This window comes from Ornithodoros turicata, chromosome 6 (assembly GCF_037126465.1).
Source record: "Ornithodoros turicata isolate Travis chromosome 6, ASM3712646v1, whole genome shotgun sequence".
NCBI lineage: Eukaryota > Metazoa > Arthropoda > Arachnida > Ixodida > Argasidae > Ornithodoros > Ornithodoros turicata.
Genome location: NC_088206.1, coordinates 33,152,308 through 33,171,572, shown reverse-complemented (window position 1 = coordinate 33,171,572; position 19,265 = coordinate 33,152,308). Strand labels below are relative to the sequence as shown.

The 19,265-nt window shown below is 47.0% G+C and overlaps 1 protein-coding gene across 1 annotated transcript; it reads right to left on the bottom strand.

Moving 5' to 3' along the window:
- Positions 1–1,315: 1,315 nt before the first annotated feature.
- Positions 1,316–3,685, bottom strand: LOC135398470 (uncharacterized). Its single transcript, XM_064629872.1, has 5 exons — positions 3,678–3,685; positions 3,483–3,580; positions 2,723–2,794; positions 1,579–1,641; positions 1,316–1,499 (listed from the first exon to the last, which is right to left on the bottom strand). Exons 1-5 carry the CDS (start codon positions 3,683–3,685, stop codon positions 1,393–1,395), a joined length of 348 nt encoding a protein of 115 aa, XP_064485942.1. The 3' UTR covers positions 1,316–1,392.
- Positions 3,686–19,265: the final 15,580 nt, after the last annotated feature.

Below are 19,265 nucleotides of genomic sequence, written 5' to 3'. Positions count from 1 at the left end.
GAGCAGAGCAGAGCAGAGCAGAGCAGAGCAGAGCAGAGCAGAGCAGAGCAGAGCAGAGCAGAGCAGAGCAGAGCAGAGCAGAGCAGAGCAGAGCAGAGCAGAGCAGAGCAGAGCAGAGCAGAGCAGAGCAGAGCAGAGCAGAGCAGAGCAGAGCAGAGCAGAGCAGAGCAGAGCAGAGCAGAGCAGAGCAGAGCAGAGCAGAGCAGAGCAGAGCAGAGCAGAGCAGAGCAGAGCAGAGCAGAGCAGAGCAGAGCAGAGCAGAGCAGAGCAGAGCAGAGCAGAGCAGAGCAGAGCAGAGCAGAGCAGAGCAGAGCAGAGCAGAGCAGAGCAGAGCAGAGCAGAGCAGAGCAGAGCAGAGCAGAGCAGAGCAGAGCAGAGCAGAGCAGAGCAGAGCAGAGCAGAGCAGAGCAGAGCAGAGCAGAGCAGAGCAGAGCAGAGCAGAGCAGAGCAGAGCAGAGCAGAGCAGAGCAGAGCAGAGCAGAGCAGAGCAGAGCAGAGCAGAGCAGAGCAGAGCAGAGCAGAGCAGAGCAGAGCAGAGCAGAGCAGAGCAGAGCAGAGCAGAGCAGAGCAGAGCAGAGCAGAGCAGAGCAGAGCAGAGCAGAGCAGAGCAGAGCAGAGCAGAGCAGAGCAGAGCAGAGCAGAGCAGAGCAGAGCAGAGCAGAGCAGAGCAGAGCAGAGCAGAGCAGAGCAGAGCAGAGCAGAGCAGAGCAGAGCAGAGCAGAGCAGAGCAGAGCAGAGCAGAGCAGAGCAGAGCAGAGCAGAGCAGAGCAGAGCAGAGCAGAGCAGAGCAGAGCAGAGCAGAGCAGAGCAGAGCAGAGCAGAGCAGAGCAGAGCAGAGCAGAGCAGAGCAGAGCAGAGCAGAGCAGAGCAGAGCAGAGCAGAGCAGAGCAGAGCAGAGCAGAGCAGAGCAGAGCAGAGCAGAGCAGAGCAGAGCAGAGCAGAGCAGAGCAGAGCAGAGCAGAGGCTAGAATAATTCTGTACAAGAAGCTGAAGAATGTCATCATTACAAACTCTAATGTTCCTTTCATGTATTGATGCTGCACTGAACGGGAAATAGCTACCATAGTCTTGCATTGCCTGGGATGGCGTCCTGGTGCGGTGCCCGAATGTGACACCTGCAAAGCCACCATTCATGTAACAGTGCGACAGCACAATGCGGCCTTGAACAAAGCATGTCCTTGGAGGAGCAGAAAAAAGATAGCAGAAGGTTCTGTCGCAGAGATATGCTACACTTTATTAAAATTGACCTATATCTGTACGAGAAATCAGAAACATCAAGTCTTTCCATATTCTTCTTCACATACCTCTCCTTGAACCAATGGCTTCTGCGTTACGTCCGGGCAGTACTGTTTCAAAGGGAGTCGGATGTAATTTGCTATGCACGCGTAAGTGTTACGTACCTATCTTGTCAGTGTCACTGTTCACTAGAAAGCATGCATAAATTGTTGTCATACCTTCCTCGAGCGTGTCTGCTGCATTCCACGTAAGTTGCACAATGTCTGGGCAAAGAAAATGTTGCGCTGTTTAAAGAATTTACAAATATATGATGACACGCAAATCTCTCATGTCCACACACACCTCCTTCATGGGATAGATCAGTAGAACATGCGCTCTGCCCATCAGTACTCAGGTCTTGTTGGGCTGCAAAGCAAGTCACTTTTAGAAATGTCAGAAATCCATAGTTGGCAAGGCAGATATCGTATGCACAACTCTGTTTTCTCGGGGTTTTATTGTTTGATGGTAGTAATCCGGATAAATAATTATTTCAAAATTCAGATTAAATTAACACGCCACAACAACACGATAGCTGAAACAACGAGACTATTTTGCCAGGTTGAAAACAGAAGTAGTCAGGAGATGATTAATACTTTCTGTCACACGCTCAGAAAACAGATTACTTGCGATATTTCGACGCTACGCGGGCATCATCATTGCACAGATTGAGCAGAAAGCTTATCCGTGACCTGCTTTTTAATAAAAGTTATTATTAAAGGTACTGTTCATATTTATACTGTTCAATATGCAAATGCATGCATTGTCTTCAGCATGTCATCCCTCAAGGAACATTCATATCTTGTGTCTATGCTGGCGTGCAAAGGCAAAGTAAGGGAACGGCATGATTTTATTCCGTGCTTAACTAGCTCAGTTCATGTTACTGGAGCACATTTATGTCTCCATACCAAATGCCCTGTGACAGTTGGTCAGTGCCACATTTTCTCACACAAGGACAGAACGAGATATGGTCAGACCATTTTGCAACATGAATGTCACAAAGAACCAAGGAAACAGAACACAGTTTCTATTTAGCCTTGTGGTTGCAAAAAACGCCCACCATTTATGTTGTTTGAGAACCGTGATAAGCAGAGTGATGATTTCTAAAATAATGTGGTGCTCATGCAGTGTTTAAACCTAGCTCAACATTATATCACATGTAGTCAGTAGGACTATGTACGCCATATGAATCGGTCTCGCGTTAAATAAAAGCTCCAATGTGAAAAATGCAAGTCTTGCTACGAAGGAGAAAGCAATCAGACCAAAGGAACAGAAACGATACATAACGAATCTACCAACAGCTAATTACCACACTCAGAGACTTCACGTACAGTGAAACAGGACATTCCTTTAACTTCAGTACCTGGGGCCTAGGAAGTTCCTCAGGGCGTTGTTGTAGAGTATGAATACACACACCGCTAATTTCTATAATTTTGCAAAAAATGCATACTTGCGTGTGGCAGTGTGGGCGATTCATGGGTGGGAGCCTCATTAGAGTGTTCCAGTGAAATTGCTTGTTGGCCTGCGAAAGGTAATGTGAGGCATGTAAAATGTGTTGCTCGAACAGGTTCTTTCCTTTCCTACAGGTAATCTTTTACATGGGTGCTGCAGAGGTCCCATGTTTGCAGTAGCTCTAGGACTCTAGGTGAACAGGTAGATATTATATTGTGAGCCAAGTGCAATGCACATTGTATAGCTTTGAACTAGCTAACGTAAAAAAAGAGAAGAAAGCAAAACAAGGGAGCAATGAAGTGCATGAATCAACATCGCTGGAACATATGTGAACAACTGACCGCGAACAATACAGACAGGAAAGTTACATCTGGTGCAGTTGGCTCGAGGCCGGGAGAACCAGCTAATATTTACTCATTTTGCTTTGACCAAAGGCTATAAAAGAGTTACGGGGGGAACAGGATCATAAACAAACAAAACAAAATAAAAATGGCTCACCAGAATATTTTTGCTCACTCTGAAGAACACAAAGATTTACAAGTTTTAATTGAACTCGAGAAGATGGCCATATGCGGTGTCTTTCAACTTGTCCATACTAACCAGTAAGTTACAAGAACCTCAATAAGTGAGCTGTAATTTATAGTGTTACGGTGTATTCTCGCAGCATGTGATTCATGCATCACTCAGCCACTGCTGGGGGCCCCACAGGCTTTGCAGTGCACAACACACCCACTCGAAATGGCTATCATACCCCTCACCATAACGGCCAGTAGTGCCCTCTGTACTGCTACCTGGATGAGTTTCCTTGGTCTTGGCACGATTTATCAAAGACTCGGGTGTGCGTCGGGGAGGGCAACTGACTGGAATTTAAATGTTTATGAGCTTGGTATCCACAGAATATGCAGCAGAGCATTTTCAAAGGCATAACTGAATTTGCTTTCAGTAGCACATACATGTCCATATGGTGATGTGGCTGACTAATCAATATTGTACAAAGACTTGCCTGTGTTCTTTGAGGCAGTCTTTTTGGTGTTGCGTACCAGCTCCGAAGTGGGCAGTTCAGCTTGGGATATTGCTACAATCTGAAGTTGTTACTTCACTCAGGGGCAGTGCGCACCAAAAGCGTTGCATTAAATGTTCTAAAATTTTCATGGGGCGTAGAGGTGACAGAGCTGTGGAAATGTATACCTTTTGCTGCAAAACTCTCTGGGACAGGAGGGAACTCGTCATCATCGTCGTCCTCACTGCTAAAAGCCTTAGGGCGTCTTATCCTCTTGGCGGGTAAGGTGCAGTCATTTAAGTCGGAGTTGTATTCTGCGACCGGCAGCATTTTCCTTGCTTCTTTCCACGTCACTGCAAATAGAATGTCAACAGGTGCGCTTTAAGTAGCAAAAAATCTTAGGTTCTAATTGTCCTTACTGAAAACACCTTTTTACTTGAACATCTAATTCGGCACAGTTTTCCCCTGCAGCGATCCTTTCTTAACCTTTTTATCAACGACATGATTTGGAAGATTCGGCCACTTGCACTTGCTCACCGCAAGCCAGGAACATGGTACGATTCCCACTTCGTCTCGTCATACGAAGTGCACAATTGCATACGATATCTACAACAAAATTAACATAGATACAAGGTATAACAGGATATATATAACTCATTCTATCAAATCTGGCACGCAGTACTTGCTACGTGGACAGCTTTTTATCTTTTTTGTTTTCAGTTTTGCAGTGGAACCATATCCCCTGATAGCAAATGAGTCAATGGCATCGCCACCATTTTTTGCTTGAATGGCAACACAACCAGTTTTGTAACATCTTTGAGGGGCCACACTCTTACAAGTCAGGATTTCTGGACACGACACGAATTCCAGTTAGGGATGACGGACAGGGCTTTTGGAATAGATCATCCTTGTGTGTCAGTTCATACCCTACCACACAGAGGTCCTTTGAGAGTTGCATAGTTGCAATATTTTTTATCTCCACCATGTCACCGTGCTAATTCAAAACCTATCGGGTCCTCCTGTTGTTAAGGTGAAACGACCAGCATTGAAAGCATCATACTGGGGAAGGGTGAATGACTGATGAAGCGGGCCACGGTTGTGGGGCCTCCTGGGCCCCCCGTCTTTAGGCTTTAGGGAAGAAGCTATCTTGGCTTGCTGCTTCTCATTATATCGGTTATATAGCTGTGCAAGCGGCAATGCATGTTTCCGGAGCTGCCTTTTGAAGGACTGCATATTGTTTTCGAAACAAAAAGCACTGAAGGAGTCAAGGGGCCCGTGATTTCTTACGTCTTCAGCTAGATGGAGGAGGCTGTGAACATTATAGGACACTAGATAATGTCCATATAGTTCAGCGAATTTTGTCACAAAGTGAGACAGCAGCGTTTCAGCGTATTTGTTCTGAGTTTGACACAGTTCACAGTTCACAAGGATGGAGATTGCACAGTGCAGCGTGACAAAGTTGGTGTAGTGGGATCGTGGAAGCATATCCTGAAGCACAATAGGTCCAGTATAGAGCAAGAAAAGGCGAAACTCGGTCGCCTTCCATCTTTCGATTTCATCAACACCTCGAGACTTTCGTGCAAATTCCCTGGGAATGTTCCTTTGTATGGCGATTATCCTGTCTGTCAAAGCAATCCTGTCCGATGGGCCGAGGCGCACGGACAAAGGGCCAGACACCCAGAGCAAGATGAGCTTTTTCATTACGCCAAGGCACACCAGATGCATATAGTCGAGGGGCGCTGTCTTTACAATGTCGACCGGCAGTTCTGTCAATACAGATACACCCCTATGATGGTCATTGTCCTGCTGAGTGCGAACGGTATCATCTGTCCTTAACGAGGAAGCCTGAGTAGCATAATATGTCCGGTTATTATCGTGCTGCCCCTCATCTGTGCACTTTGCGTAGCCTGAAAACCCACTGTGCCCCTTTGTGCAATAAATGTAAACACGTGCAGGCGCATCGCAAATCATGCCATCAAAGACAACTCTTACATTTGAGCCGTTCACAGATAAACCATCTGAACTGAGAGAGAGGAGCTCGTCAACGGCTTTACGGAGATAATCACTTGGGGAGGACGGTTTCGATTGTAGGCGCCAACAAGAAATGGAGGCATGCCATCAAACTCTTTAATCTTGCATTGTATTGGCCAGAGCTCTGTTATAGAGCTCTTTGAGAGAGGGAGGCCATCTACACTGAGCTGGAGAGAAATCTTATCTGGAACGTTTTCACTGCTTTCCAAAATGTTTCTGAGGCACTCAGCTAGACCGAAGTGACAGTATTCTCCGGGCGGCATGTTTGTAATGTGTTTTGCGCTATCCCTCGGTGTTTTTAAGAAGGTACGGGCGTCAGTCGGGAGATCTTGAAAGCATGGGTTCCTCCGAAGGTTTTTTAGATGGTCCGATAACAAGCTTTGTGTGACGTTTCCTTTTATCGCCCAGGCTCTCCATTGAATGGGTAGGTCGTCAGAGCTGAGTTCACTGTCGCTAGCATCAGTGGAGCTGTCATCACTTCTTGTGAAAACGAATGGGGAGGAAGTTTCTAGCACACTTACAGGTGCTAACGCACTTAGCGGTATTACATGCTCCGTAGCACAGGTCTCGTCAACGTGTTCAGCGTCACCACCGTATGCTTCGACATCGTGCCTCTCATCGACGGGCGCTGAGACAGGCGAACGATAACAAAAACATCTCCTCCGTGATCTGGCTCCTCACGGAAAGCTGCGATTGTGTCGCGAGCTTCTTCAGAGGCCTTCCGGTGCAACTATTTTTGCTTATGTTTCGGCATGAGGTGGAAAGATATACAGAAACGCGACAGACGCCAGTTTCGAAACCTCCCGCAGACAGCGAACGCTTCACGAATAATGCAGCCAAATGCACACCTAAAGCAATGACAGAGCAGTATTTACATTGCTAGTTCCTTCTTTCATCGTCCGTCATGATGCAGCTTGAGGAAATTGCAAATGTCCACAGAAAAACCACACATGCAGACCACTTCCACAACGGTTGAATCGGGCGGGAGCAGAACTGGCTTCTTCCGGATAGGCTCAGTCTGCCTCAGGAAAGACTTTATTGGGACATCCCTAGGAGATTCGTGGTTTAGTGGGCTTGTGACTCAACTTGTTCCCGAGGCTTTTCAATCTGTCTCCGCTATGTCCCTAGCCACACTGGGATCCCGGGGAATGAACGAGTCGACCGTGAGGCTCGGCGAGCGTTGGCACAAGAGGAGTCAGCTCTAGCACTACCCTACCAAGACATCCTGCGAGTGTTAAAGAGGTCTACACACAGTGGCAGCAGGAGTGGGACATGGAAGAAAATAACAAGCTACACGTCACACAGCCGCACGTTTTCCCCCGCATCGGACTGAACACATCTACAGATCCTCCGAAGTTCTTTACGCGAAATTGAGGATTGTGCACACATGGCTCATGCATCACCACCTACCCAGAGGTCAGGATCCGCCAGCAGGCGTGCACTGCAGTGACGCCAACAGTATTTCACCGCGCTCTACCGATACCCTGTCCCACTCCATCCAGCCCTTTTGCTGGGTGACACTCCTCCTTGTGCTGTTTGATATGTCATCCAATTTTTGGCCATGTGTGGGTTACTTAGTCAGATGTAGATGTTCAGCATTGCTCCGCTTTTAGCCTTTACCACCCAACTCCTCATGTAAATCTCTCATCCTGGATCACCCTATCGCTCATACTTGTAGAGAGCTTTTAACTGCCATACTCACTTGTTATCGTCATCCTCCTCTCTCTCTGATCCTGGACCATCTCATCGCTCATAGCTATAGATAGCTTTTAACTACCACACTCTGTCTCTCACATCATCTCTCCCATAATCATCTCTCACAAACTCACCATAGTTTTGGCGCTCTATGGCCTTTGTTGCCTTTGTGCCATTAAACGCATAATCTCTCTCTCTCTCACACACATATAAGAAAGTGGTAGTTCTCAGATGAGAATACCGTGATATACCATGCCCAATGAAAAAAAAGTCACATGAAAAATGACAGCTGTCCTGTCTCATGAAATATGAGAGAACGGATGTTCTGAGGCTGTTCGGTAATCCAGAAGATGTTAGTTCGAGTCCTACAGCTGGCATACCTTTTCATGACTTTCATCTTTCATCATGAAATATGTTCGCGTACATGCCTGACCATGGGCAGCGTTGTCAAGCCGGTCTCAGTCTGGACACTTCATAGATGCCCCCTAATTAGAGTGGTAACTCACTGGACGATGCTGATTACTGTGGGGGTTTCTAATTAGCTCTAATCGCTAATTTAATCGTGTCCAAACCCCCTGTGTGTTTTCGGATAATCGCGGTCATTTCCTACTACTGGCGGGTAGGGTTCAGCTCTTCACCGATGCATCTACAAGAACAACTGGCTCGTCATGTGCGTTTGTCATTGCTGAGGTGGGTGTCGAAAGATGAGCGCGGCTGTCATACACCACCTCGGCTTCAGCAGCTGAGCTCCACGGGATCCATCTTGCACTAAGCTTCACCACTTCGCAACAAACGTGCTCTCAATGGATAGACATAGAATACACGACGGAGCCCCCACAGCACAGCGCCCCGGGGCCCCCACCACTGTAAATCCGGCACTGATCCCTGCAGTGGATTCTAGGTCGCTGCGGTTTAAGGGGCAATGAGGAAACTGGCAGGGCAGCAACGACTACCCCACGAGTCCTCGACAGCCGTGCACAGAAGGACCCTACTAACTGTGTGACTTCAACCCTTGGAAGCAATGGCGCCGGAACATCACGGCTCAATCTCTCATGCATTCGGTAGACCCGGCCAAATTTGTCGTTTTCTTTCCCTGTGAGTCTCTTACGCAATTTTACATCCCTCCTGCGTAGACTACGGCTCATGTGCTCACTGCTGTGACACAAGCCTCTGATCCACCTGCGGTGTCGTGGCGACCACCCAGCATATTCTTATATGGAACGTGCACTCGACTGCCCGTAAAGGTGGATATTGTGCTATGAGTTTGTCCGTATCAGCAAGAGGCCGCTCACCTTAGTTGCACTCATTAGCCCCTATGAAGACCCTATGCTCCATCGTCGGATTCACCTGTTCATGGACTTCCTGTCGTCCATTGGTTTGCTCCAGACGCTTAAGTTCTTACTTGTATTTTCATCCTTCCTTAATCATCTTCACATAATGTTCCCGTGCAATGGGGTAGGGTACCGCACTACCGCGGTCAAACACCCCATCTCATCGCCATCATTTATTGTTGTTGTTGTCCCAATCATTATGCATGGTGGTAAGTGTTACAACAATTTTGATATTTCTATTGACCCGCTCAGATATGTTTGCCTGAGTGTGATAAGGGGACGTTTTCTTATGTAGGATACTCGATGCCGAGCACTTGTCGACGAACACTTTACTTGTAAAGTACGAGCCGTTACCAGTAATCAGCTGGTCCGGGTACCAGGCCGCGAAAAGACACCCAGCAGTTCATCCCAGATCCAAGCTCACACCAACTGCCACACGAGATAGAGTTCAACCCACTTCGTGACCTGTAATGTCTAGCAGATATTGATTACCACGGGGACTTCTGCGGCATGGCCCCCATTACGTCACACGAGACTATCTGCCAAGGCTCCTGACTGACAACCGTTTGCAGCAATCCTGGCGTTCTAGGTTTCGACTTCTGTCATTCTATACTGCTGCGACTAAAAGGGAAGACATCCTGTATCGTGCCTGTCCACGTCGCGATACGACATAGCTTATAGTAAGTCTTGCCACCGCTGCCGTCACCTGCCAAAGCAGAGTCATGGAAATATCTGAGGAACAACTTACGACGATTTCGTGATACTACGATCCTGAAAGGGTTGAAACCGAAGGCCTCGACGTCAGCGGCATCGCTTCCCGCAGTGGCGAGCTTAATGGCTGCGTCCTGTCCGAACACCGCTGTATTAACGATGAAAGATGAAAGTCGCTGAAAAGGTTAGCCAGCTGTAGGACTCGAACCCACATCTAACCTAACCTTTTCAGCGACTTTCATCTTTCGTCGTTAATTTCTTAGGCAATTTGAGACCTTGTTTGTATTTGTCGTTTCTATGTTGTTCCAGCCTCAGAACATCAGTTCTCTCATGTCATACCGCTGTATTAATTGCCTGTGAAATCTAATCATACCAAGGAAGCTCTCCAAACTGCATGTTTACAACCTGAGGGCGATGGTAGTCTAGGATAGCGTTCAGCTCGTCCTCGTTCTCACTAACCGTGTACTCCATCTTAAACCGTAGCAGGTCGATGGGGTTAGTCGCCAACTGAATCTTTCGAGGATTGATCGCCAACCCAGCTGCTTGCATACGTCGCAACACCACTTTCAAGTGGAAAGGTGTTACTGGAATTAACGTGACAAGATTATTACGTCCATCAACGATGGAGTTGTACTTCGGATCGCAGAGCACCTCGTCCATGATTGGCTGAAAACTAGCCGAGTAATTGAACAGTCGATTCGGGAGCCGGACAGACTCACAGAGTTCTCTATATGACAGGGAAATGGGGTCTTTTTGATATCATCAGATGCTATCGATATCCGAAGGAATCCTCAACTACAGTCCAAGACTGTAAACAGACGGGCTGATTCCAACGTGTACATGATCGTGCCTATTGAGGGGATGGATGGGAATCTCTTACCACCACCTCATAGAGCCGGCGGTGGCCGACGCACATCCTTGCGGTGCCATCTTTCTTTGGAGCGAACACCACCAAGGTGTCAAATCCAAAAGTTTACCATCCGGTTTTCGTTCAGCTTATGTCATAAACGATCCGGTACCGGTTCTGCTCCGGAGCAAAGAAAAATAACGGTTCATACCCGTTTTAACCGGTTCCGCTTCTGGTGGGAATATTCATCCCCAGAAAAAAAAAAATCGTTTGTTACAAAATGTAAACCCGTTTATTCCGCGTACATGGTATTAAATATTAATAGACAGCTGTGAAATTGGTATCTCCTGGTTCCTGTAGGTTACTGTCTGTTCACATAGGCCTTCAGATAAACGCGCCTGCTGCGCAGACCCCCAACAAATCAAGACACACAAATCAAGGCACACAAGACTTTTCGGCATACCATATTGCTCGAAGGTTTTGCGGCATCGCATAATTTGCACCACTAATTTAGCACCAAAAACAGCAAAAAAACAAAAAAATCCCGTAATTTGCGCACCCGCATTTTCGCGAATGTTTCCTACGCCCGTCTCGTTGACCGTGACGATTGTTTGTCAGAACGCCGTCATTGCGGTGCATCTGTTTGATTTGCGCGCGCTATCGAGTGACGGTCCACTGACGCGACGGACGTTTTCTGAACGTCTGAACTGTACTAACAGAATGCATTAAAGAAAAGTAAAGAAGGAGGGCCGTCGTGTAATTTTTTTCGGGACCTGTGCCGTGGGCGTTTTGTTACTATTCGTTTCCCACTATGATGACCTACACAGTGCCTGGACTCCGGTCGCTCACATGGAAAATATCTCTCTATTCGGATCGGATCCTTTCTTGAACCCGATAGACATCAATAATACCTTTCCTTGGCAAACTTCACTTCTGAATCAGCTGCAGGAAGTACATTGGATTCTCGCACACCCAGGAACCGCTCACCTTCTCCTCTCCCTGACAAACGGGGGGAAGCGTGTCTTTTCAAGTATCCCGCTTTTGGTGGTTCTGGACGCTCGGGTGAAAAGAGCATTTGGGGGATATGGGTCACTGCTACCCGCGTACCCAGATCAACCGAAAGCCCAAAACATCCGAACTTTTTTTCGGATAATATGAGCGTTTGTTTGATTTGGGACGTCGGTAGAAATGGGCATTTGGATGATATGAGGCCTAACCGAAAACCCTTTATCCTTAAGAGGACATACCACCCCCTGTTTTTATGTGAACTTTGCATAGGTTTTGTGGCTGAAGTACGAGACAGATCGGATTGCGGAAACTTTCATTAGAAAGGTGACGTCAAGATCTCTTAACTATGGGAACTGAAATATCGCTCTAGCGTTGTAATTTGTTTTTACGGACCCCTGAAGGTGGGAACCCCTCTGTTTTCTATGTGAACTTTGCATAGGTTTTGTGGCTGAACTACGAGACAGATCGGAATGCGGAAACTTTCATCGGAAAGGTGACATCAAGATCACTTAACTCTGGGTACTGAAATATCCCTCTAGCGTTGTAATTTTTTTAAAAAGAAAAAGAAACGAATTTTGTCGCTACCCAGCTTCAAAAAATCCAAATAAATAATTGAAAGCAAATAAAAACAAACCGCTTCTGAGGTTAACCGGGGACATGTTTCAGGATTCAAATGACGCGTTTTTTGTGTGTTTTTAGCATTCTGTTTTTCCGAAAAAGAATTAAAAGTGAGTACACGCATGCATCCAAGGCGTTTACCACTGATTCCGGAAGATGGCGCCGTCCGCTCGCAGCGCCCGAACGTAGTCCGCTTGTAAACATCCGCATATTGCGCAGCAGCTGATCGGCGTCCGTGGTTTCGGTTCGTCCTGAAGTCACCAATTCGTGGCTAAGTTACGCGTTTTTTTCACTTTCTTGTCCTGTTCATTTGCTCTCTGTCCTTCTGTGTTTTCTGCGTGTTCATCATATTTACCCATTATGGCTCGAAGTCACGTCTACGGACAACGGAAACGTAAGAAGAAGGACTTTGCGAATTTACGCGGTAGAGGCAGGTGTGTGACGGAACCTGCGGATTTGAGAGGTTTTTGTAATGCAGGATGCTCCAGCCGTGCTGTTCCAAGTGATCGTTGCATTTCGACGACTCCACATCGCGCAGATACCGTTGTATGCTCAACCTTTGGTGGTAGTGTTGTTCCTCAAACAGTAAGTGATGCCGGTCGGAATGCTTGTTTCGCTTCGAGCACAAGCGAAATTCGTCCTTCAAATTCGTCATTTGCTGATTCAGCTGAGGTAGATAATGTGGTCCCCTGCAGTTCAGGTTGTGACGAGCTTGCCGGTTCCAGAGCAAGTCCCGTTCCAACCACTGCCGCTGTTACACCCAGTCGATCTGTATCTTTCGATACTCGCAATGTTCACCAGACACAGAGTCAGCGCACAAGCAGTGTGAATGGTCGGCGTATAGTGGAGATTGATCACTTCTTCTCGTCTTTGCAAAGTTTGTCGGTACATAGTCCGTTTGGTTGCGGCCTGGCTGACATGGAAATTGTATCAGAACATCGGCGAGGTCTGTGTAGCTCTTTCAGTTTGAAGTGCAGGATGTGTCTGAGGAAAGATGTAGTCACAACGGAGCCACCAGTTGATCAACTTGTTCAACAACGCATGGACGTCAATTCCTCAGCAGTGAACGGTATCGTGTCTATAGGTTCTGGTTTCTCAGGCCTTCTCGAGCTCCTAGGTGCTCTGGACATACCCGACATGGCTAGTAGCACGTACAGTAAGTATCAGGATATTGTTGCTAAAGGAATCGATAAAACAGCTTGGGAAGAAATAAGAAAAGCAGGCATTGAGGAAGCTCGGTTAGCTAGGGAGGCTGGGGGCGTCGATGCTGACGGTTTTCCTGTAATTACGGTCGTTGCCGATGGTGCTTGGTGCAAGCGTTCATACAAGAACAAGTACGACGCTCTTTCTGGCTTGGTAAGTAAATATTTTTATCTACACTAAATAAAGGTGCCCGAAAAAGAAGGATTTATCTTGCACACCGCTTGGCACACGGGATATACAGGAAGTCTGTGCCCACCATTTGCGGAAAGAACACTATGAGCATTTATTTGGACGAAAAAGTTGACCCCTCTGGTGCTATTAGTGGCACTGCTGTCTTTTGGTAAACACACTTACTAGAGTGGTATACATCCTGTGGCATGAGTTTGTACGATACGCATACAGATGCATAATTCCTGGAAACATTGTCATTACGGGTAGAGTTTTGTGGAATACAATCCTGACATTTTTTCGTTTTTGCAGGCTGTAATTGTTGGGTACCGCACAAAGAAAGTACTGTTCCTAGGCGTCCGGAACAAATTTTGTACACTGTGCGCAAGTTGCAAGGCAGGGTCGAGCCCAAAAAAGCATCTGTACTTCAAGAACTGGGACAGCAGCTCTACCAGTATGGAGAAGGATATCGTCGTTGAAGGCTTCAGGCACAGCATTGAGTTGCACGGGGTAAAGTACTTGCAGTTGATCGCTGACGGTGATTCGAGTACATACAAGTGAATTCTTGAAGCTGCACCGTACCAGCATCAGGTAGTTCAGAAGATAGAATATCGCAACCACCTTCTTCGAAACTATGTAAGTCGTCTTCGAGATATTGCTTTGGCAAAGAGAACAACCCCCATTCCCCCATCGCTGAAGAAGCTACTTCTCGATAATGCTGTTCGACTAAGAGTTGGAGTTGCTAGGGCTATTCACTATCGCAAAGAGCAGGCTGAGTTCAGCAAACAAGATCAGATTCGGAACCTGGTGGCTGATATCCGTAATGGGCCACTCCATGTGTTCAGCGACCACGCAAAATGTGCGGGTTACTTTTGCAGTGGTACAAAAGAAGGGGAAGTCAATCACGTCCCAGAGCTCAGGAAATGCGGACTTTTCAATGAAATCCTTGTAGCGATGAGTCGTTTGGCAAACAATGGTAGCAGCTTGATCCTTGACGTTAACAATAATGCTGCAGAACATTTCAATTCTCTCGTTGCAAAGCTTTCTGGCGGGAAAAGAATAAACTTTTCCCAGAGGGGTTCATTAGGAATCCGGGCTTCCGGGGCTGTCGTTTTTTTCAACTCTAAGCAGTACCATCGTGCTGTACATAAGGCAGTGTACAACACCAGCCCTGGGAGGTATGCAAAAATTATGCTGAAGCGTAAAGCAGCTGTTCGTGCTGCTTGCATAAGGCATCGGAGTTCTGGGGCTGCTCGCTCTAAGCGTTCACTTGAAGCTGCGCCTTGCAAGCGTGCTTCCAGCGACAACCACTATGGTTCCATAGTGGATGCCCCAGACACGAACCACGATGACTATGTTGAAGCTGCTGCGGCGTACAAGGATTCCCTTGTGCTCTCCCAACCAGATGCAGAGCAGCTCGAGGCTGATACTAGAGGTCAAGAAGGGAGAACTTTGTGGATGCAGGAGAGGCGAAAGCGACTCACCGCTTCTAATTTTGGCAAGGTATGCAAGATGCGAGATGCAACGAGCAGTGCAAGTACTGTTCGTTCCTTGCTCTATGGTCATTTTGACACTGAGGCTATCCGATATGGTCGCGACACTGAGCCCATTGCAATTGCTAAGCTGCAGGATGAGTTAGGGGTGACTGTTTCAGCATGCGGCCTTGTTGTTGATCGCGAGTTTGCATACCTTGCTGCAACACCTGATGGGCTTTGCGGTGACGACACTGTCGTGGAAGTGAAGTGCCCTTATTCGGCTCGGTCCCTTACCCCTGTGGAGGGGTGTGAGGCCATCATGGTATTCTACCTTGGCTTGAGTGTATGAAAATATAGCAAAGCTGTCCCCAAACCGTCGTTCTTCCCAGGTATTGTTGAAACACGTCCGCACATTGATGCTATATGTGTGAGGCCATCATGGTATTCTACCTTGGCTTGAGTGTATGAAAATTGTGGAAAGAAACATTAATGGTGTTCCTAGCACTGTTGAAGCTCCACCAGCCTGTTCAGATGTCGACATCCTGAGTATGAATCCATTTTGATATTTTGACAAGGTCGGTAAGTATCATAATTGTGCAGAGCCGTCTCCCAACTGTCGCCAGTTCCCCGCATTGTTGAGCACGAGCAACATCCCAACATGCCGCTCTGCGTTACGTCCTCTTGCCATCTTGCATTTACTTGGGTGTCATTTCAACATATGAAAATTGCCTTTTCAGATTCAGGTTTCCAGTACTACTGCAGATATGATGGCCAGACGCCCAAAGGTCAAACTTCCTAAGTGTTACTGTCTTTATCTCTCATTTGAAAATTTCCCACTCTCTCTCTGATTATGAAGCACATGCCCTTGCCAGTGTTGTACCTGGTTCAGCATTATGTGGCCAATGATGAATAATACCCTGCTTTTTCTATAAACATACACTCTGAGGCCTTAGCTGCCAACTGACAAGCATGGCAAAAGCAACTATCAGTTGCTACTTCATTGCTCAAAAAGGAAACTCGTTGCTGAGTAACACGTTCCAAGTTTTTACTATTCCCATATTATGAATCTGGCTCTGTCCACCAGGATGCTATATGTTGATGCCGTATGTGCGAGACCTTCATGTCCAAGTGCACCTACATGCAGCGGACTGTATGGTACTTCATTATGTGTTTATGCCCCGTCGCCAATGATGAAATGTGCTCTGTTGGATACTGTATCCACGAATGAACATTCTGAGGCTACAAGCATGAGCTGATACGCATAAGTAATGCAGAAAACGTGACGATGTATACATGCTGCGTTCTTCAATAAAATATCTCCAATCTACCAATAGTGAACACATGCTACTGATTTCTTTTTAATCTTTCGGGTGCTGGCTGTCTAGGATTTTCTGCTTGCAGGAATCTGTGAACCAGTGGTTACTAACAACGGCTATTGGTCACCTTGACCAGATTTCATCTGAAGAAAAACTTGAGTCCGGGGGAACACTGCAAACACATCTGTACGGACCACAATACAAATTTGAGGAGAAATACATTTTTCCCTTGAAAAGCTTGCTATGAAGCATAATATATTTTATTAACCAAAACATATCGCACGAGTTGCACCCGTAGGAAAATACCCAGCCATCTCTTTCAGGCTACAGTGGGCATCAGTGACTCGCACTCATAGTGGCAAGCAATGCAGTAGTCTTTCAATTTCAAATTTCACAAGCATTATCGTGCACCACCTCGCTGTGTTTAGAGTTTCTGCTGCAGGAAATATCACGGGGAGGGGGGCATATGTGCCCTGATCAAACTCTAAGGAAACTACTGGTCTCAGGGTGCCTACGGTAACGAGCGGACAGCCCAGCCGGGAGCTGGCAGACGGCATGGAGCCATTACAAAATCGCCATTGGAATGATGATAGTTGTTTACAAAATTTTATCGGGCAGGTCTTGTGTAAGATGTGGGCCATTTGTACACTAATCATGGGACAGAGTATGCGATGGCAGGAGGAACAGGTTACAAAAAGCTTTGGCTACGTTGCTGCTGCTGACAGAAGTGAGCATAGGATTGGGGATCAGATGACGTGGTTGTTATAATACAGCAGGTAATGGTGGTAACGTCGTTCTGTGTCGTCATGACATGGCGGCTAAAATGGTGAGCGTTCATCACGGTGAGTGCACAGGCCTGCATGCACTCGTGGGGTGTCCCTTAGCACGACATTCTTCACACGACTCCATCGGCTTGAGTACGATGCCACGACGCGGACCCGGTGCATGCAGCCATCGTCCATAGCGTTTCACGAAGGCTGTGCGGAGGATGCCTGCTAGGCACGATAACCCCCGTCCCCTCGAAATGTGATAGCCATCCCGTGAAAGCATCCCCTCTTTCACCTTCTTGTTCCTTGTAAAGACCTTGTGCTGGAAAAGATATTTGAACATTTATACGGAATGTTTTTGCAAACAGCACTTCACAAAGACAGCAATACAAATAAACCGGAATTCCTGGTAGGCATGTGCCAGTACTTCGTACGCATTTTATTTTCGGAAAAAGTGCGCGATAAAAAGCAACTGGAAACTAGCTTTGTGATACTTGAATTACAAACAGGTACCGCATCAAGACCATCACCTGTTTGTAATTCAAGCACCACAAAGGTAGCCCCAGTTACTTTTTGTCGCACTGTTTTTCCAAAACTAACGAGAATTATAGAATACCTGCCATGACCACCAGGAAGTTCCAGAGTTAGCGTTCGAGAAGCGACTACTCACGTCAATGCTCAACACCGTAGCGTCACCGGCACGGACAGCTGGAATCGCGTTATATCCCTGAATTGTGCCAGAAAGTTCAGGCCGTCTTGTCTGTGGCATCAGCTTATACAGGAATATATGCTCCGCGTAGCCTTTCGCCACCTCAACGGTATCCTGTAAAAGAAGACAATTCATGGAAATGAATCTTCCCTGGCGTGTCAGAGGAAATGGGTTTTAGCAGCACAGAGATTGAAATCGTTGCAATCTGTACTTACTGAGACTTCCCGCAAAACAGCTGCGGCACTCTTCCCATTCCTGGATATCGTTGCCACCGATATACATGACGATCCAGTCTACTGCTAGGTGCAGTCGACGGATTTTTTCTCTCAGACGGGCCGCTGTAGCTCCGGGATAGCTAAAAGTGACGATTTCCACGTCAGAGTCCACGAACAGCCTGTCGAGCGTCATAAACTTCAGCTGGCTACTGCCAACCAACGCGCCTTTCATCGTTTACGTTTCTCTGGGATCACAATGCGTTATGCGGCGAACTGCAAAGTCAGTTGAACGCTAAACAAGTAAATCTCCGAAGAAGCTGCAAGGGAGAACCACTGATCTCGATTGTAAAAGGCTGGATCGCGGATTGGGAGCGCGAGCGTGAAGAAACCGGCCGCCATCTTACTGTACCCACAACAGTCGCCACAGCGATCATGGCAACTTCTTGCAATTACGGTCGTACCAACCGTACTGGCAAGGTTACAGGGCCTAAATTTATACAGGTGAGTCACTCTTTATCGAAGAATAAATAGGCGTCCATTCTGTATATTTAGTTGACAATTATGAAGTGTTTTTTTGCCCAAAACGAGCACTGGATGCAGGTTGCGTGATCGCTCTTCCGACGTTCAATCGAGCACACTTGCATTTTACCCGGCGGCAAATACAGTTTGAGTGCATAATATGCTTGAAAGAACATGTTACACTACACAGGTAGTGTTGTCATCAATATATGTGCAAGCACTCGAGCACTTTTTTGCATGCATTGCTAGCATGGTACACGGTGTTCTCTGCGGAAGCAAGTGCCACATTCATTTCTTTGAATTACCTTCACGCACAAGTTCGGTATTACGTCATAATGAGACCAAGATTGTCACCTTTTTTCATGTATTGGTATTGTTTTGTGCCTTGGTTTGATTTGTGACAAAGAATCCTACGTAACGGTGATAATAGTAATAATCTGTAGCGTGTCGTGCTATTTGTAGCAGTTTTTAAAGGGACTATCGCATCCGGGAACGTATGTATGATACCGATAGGGTAATGTTCCTCACCGCTTCAGAGTCAGCTTTGCCAAATTTCTCTTCCGAAAACAGCTTACATATTAAGTAAACGAGTTTTAAAGGTCCGCATTTCATCTGCAGCCAACAGGATGATGACGTAAGCCAGGCGCACAAATGGGAGCGCAGCGCTGGCGATTGTCTCCGAGATCGTCTGCTTGGCGTTCGCATCGCACTATACTAAGTGAAAAGTCCTCGGTAAATACGGGGGCTGACTTTCGCTTACCAGTGTGAGTGCAGACGTAATCATGTTACGTGAAACACGGCGTTACGCTCCTGGCTGTACGAACACGTTCAACGTTAACCAGAAACAACATTCCGCGAGCCGGTAACAGAGAAGACGCCGTCCCCATTCCGCCTCGCCCGCCCGCCTGTCGGTCGGTTGCCAAGGCTA

Coding starts and splice junctions, on each gene's coding strand:
- LOC135398470 (XM_064629872.1), bottom strand. Junction 1,642..2,722: donor GCCCACACTGCCACACGCAA/GTATGCATTTTT, acceptor CTTGCTTTGCAG/CCCAACAAGACCTGAGTACT. Junction 1,500..1,578: donor TGATCTATCCCATGAAGGAG/GTGTGTGTGGAC, acceptor TTCTTTGCCCAG/ACATTGTGCAACTTACGTGG.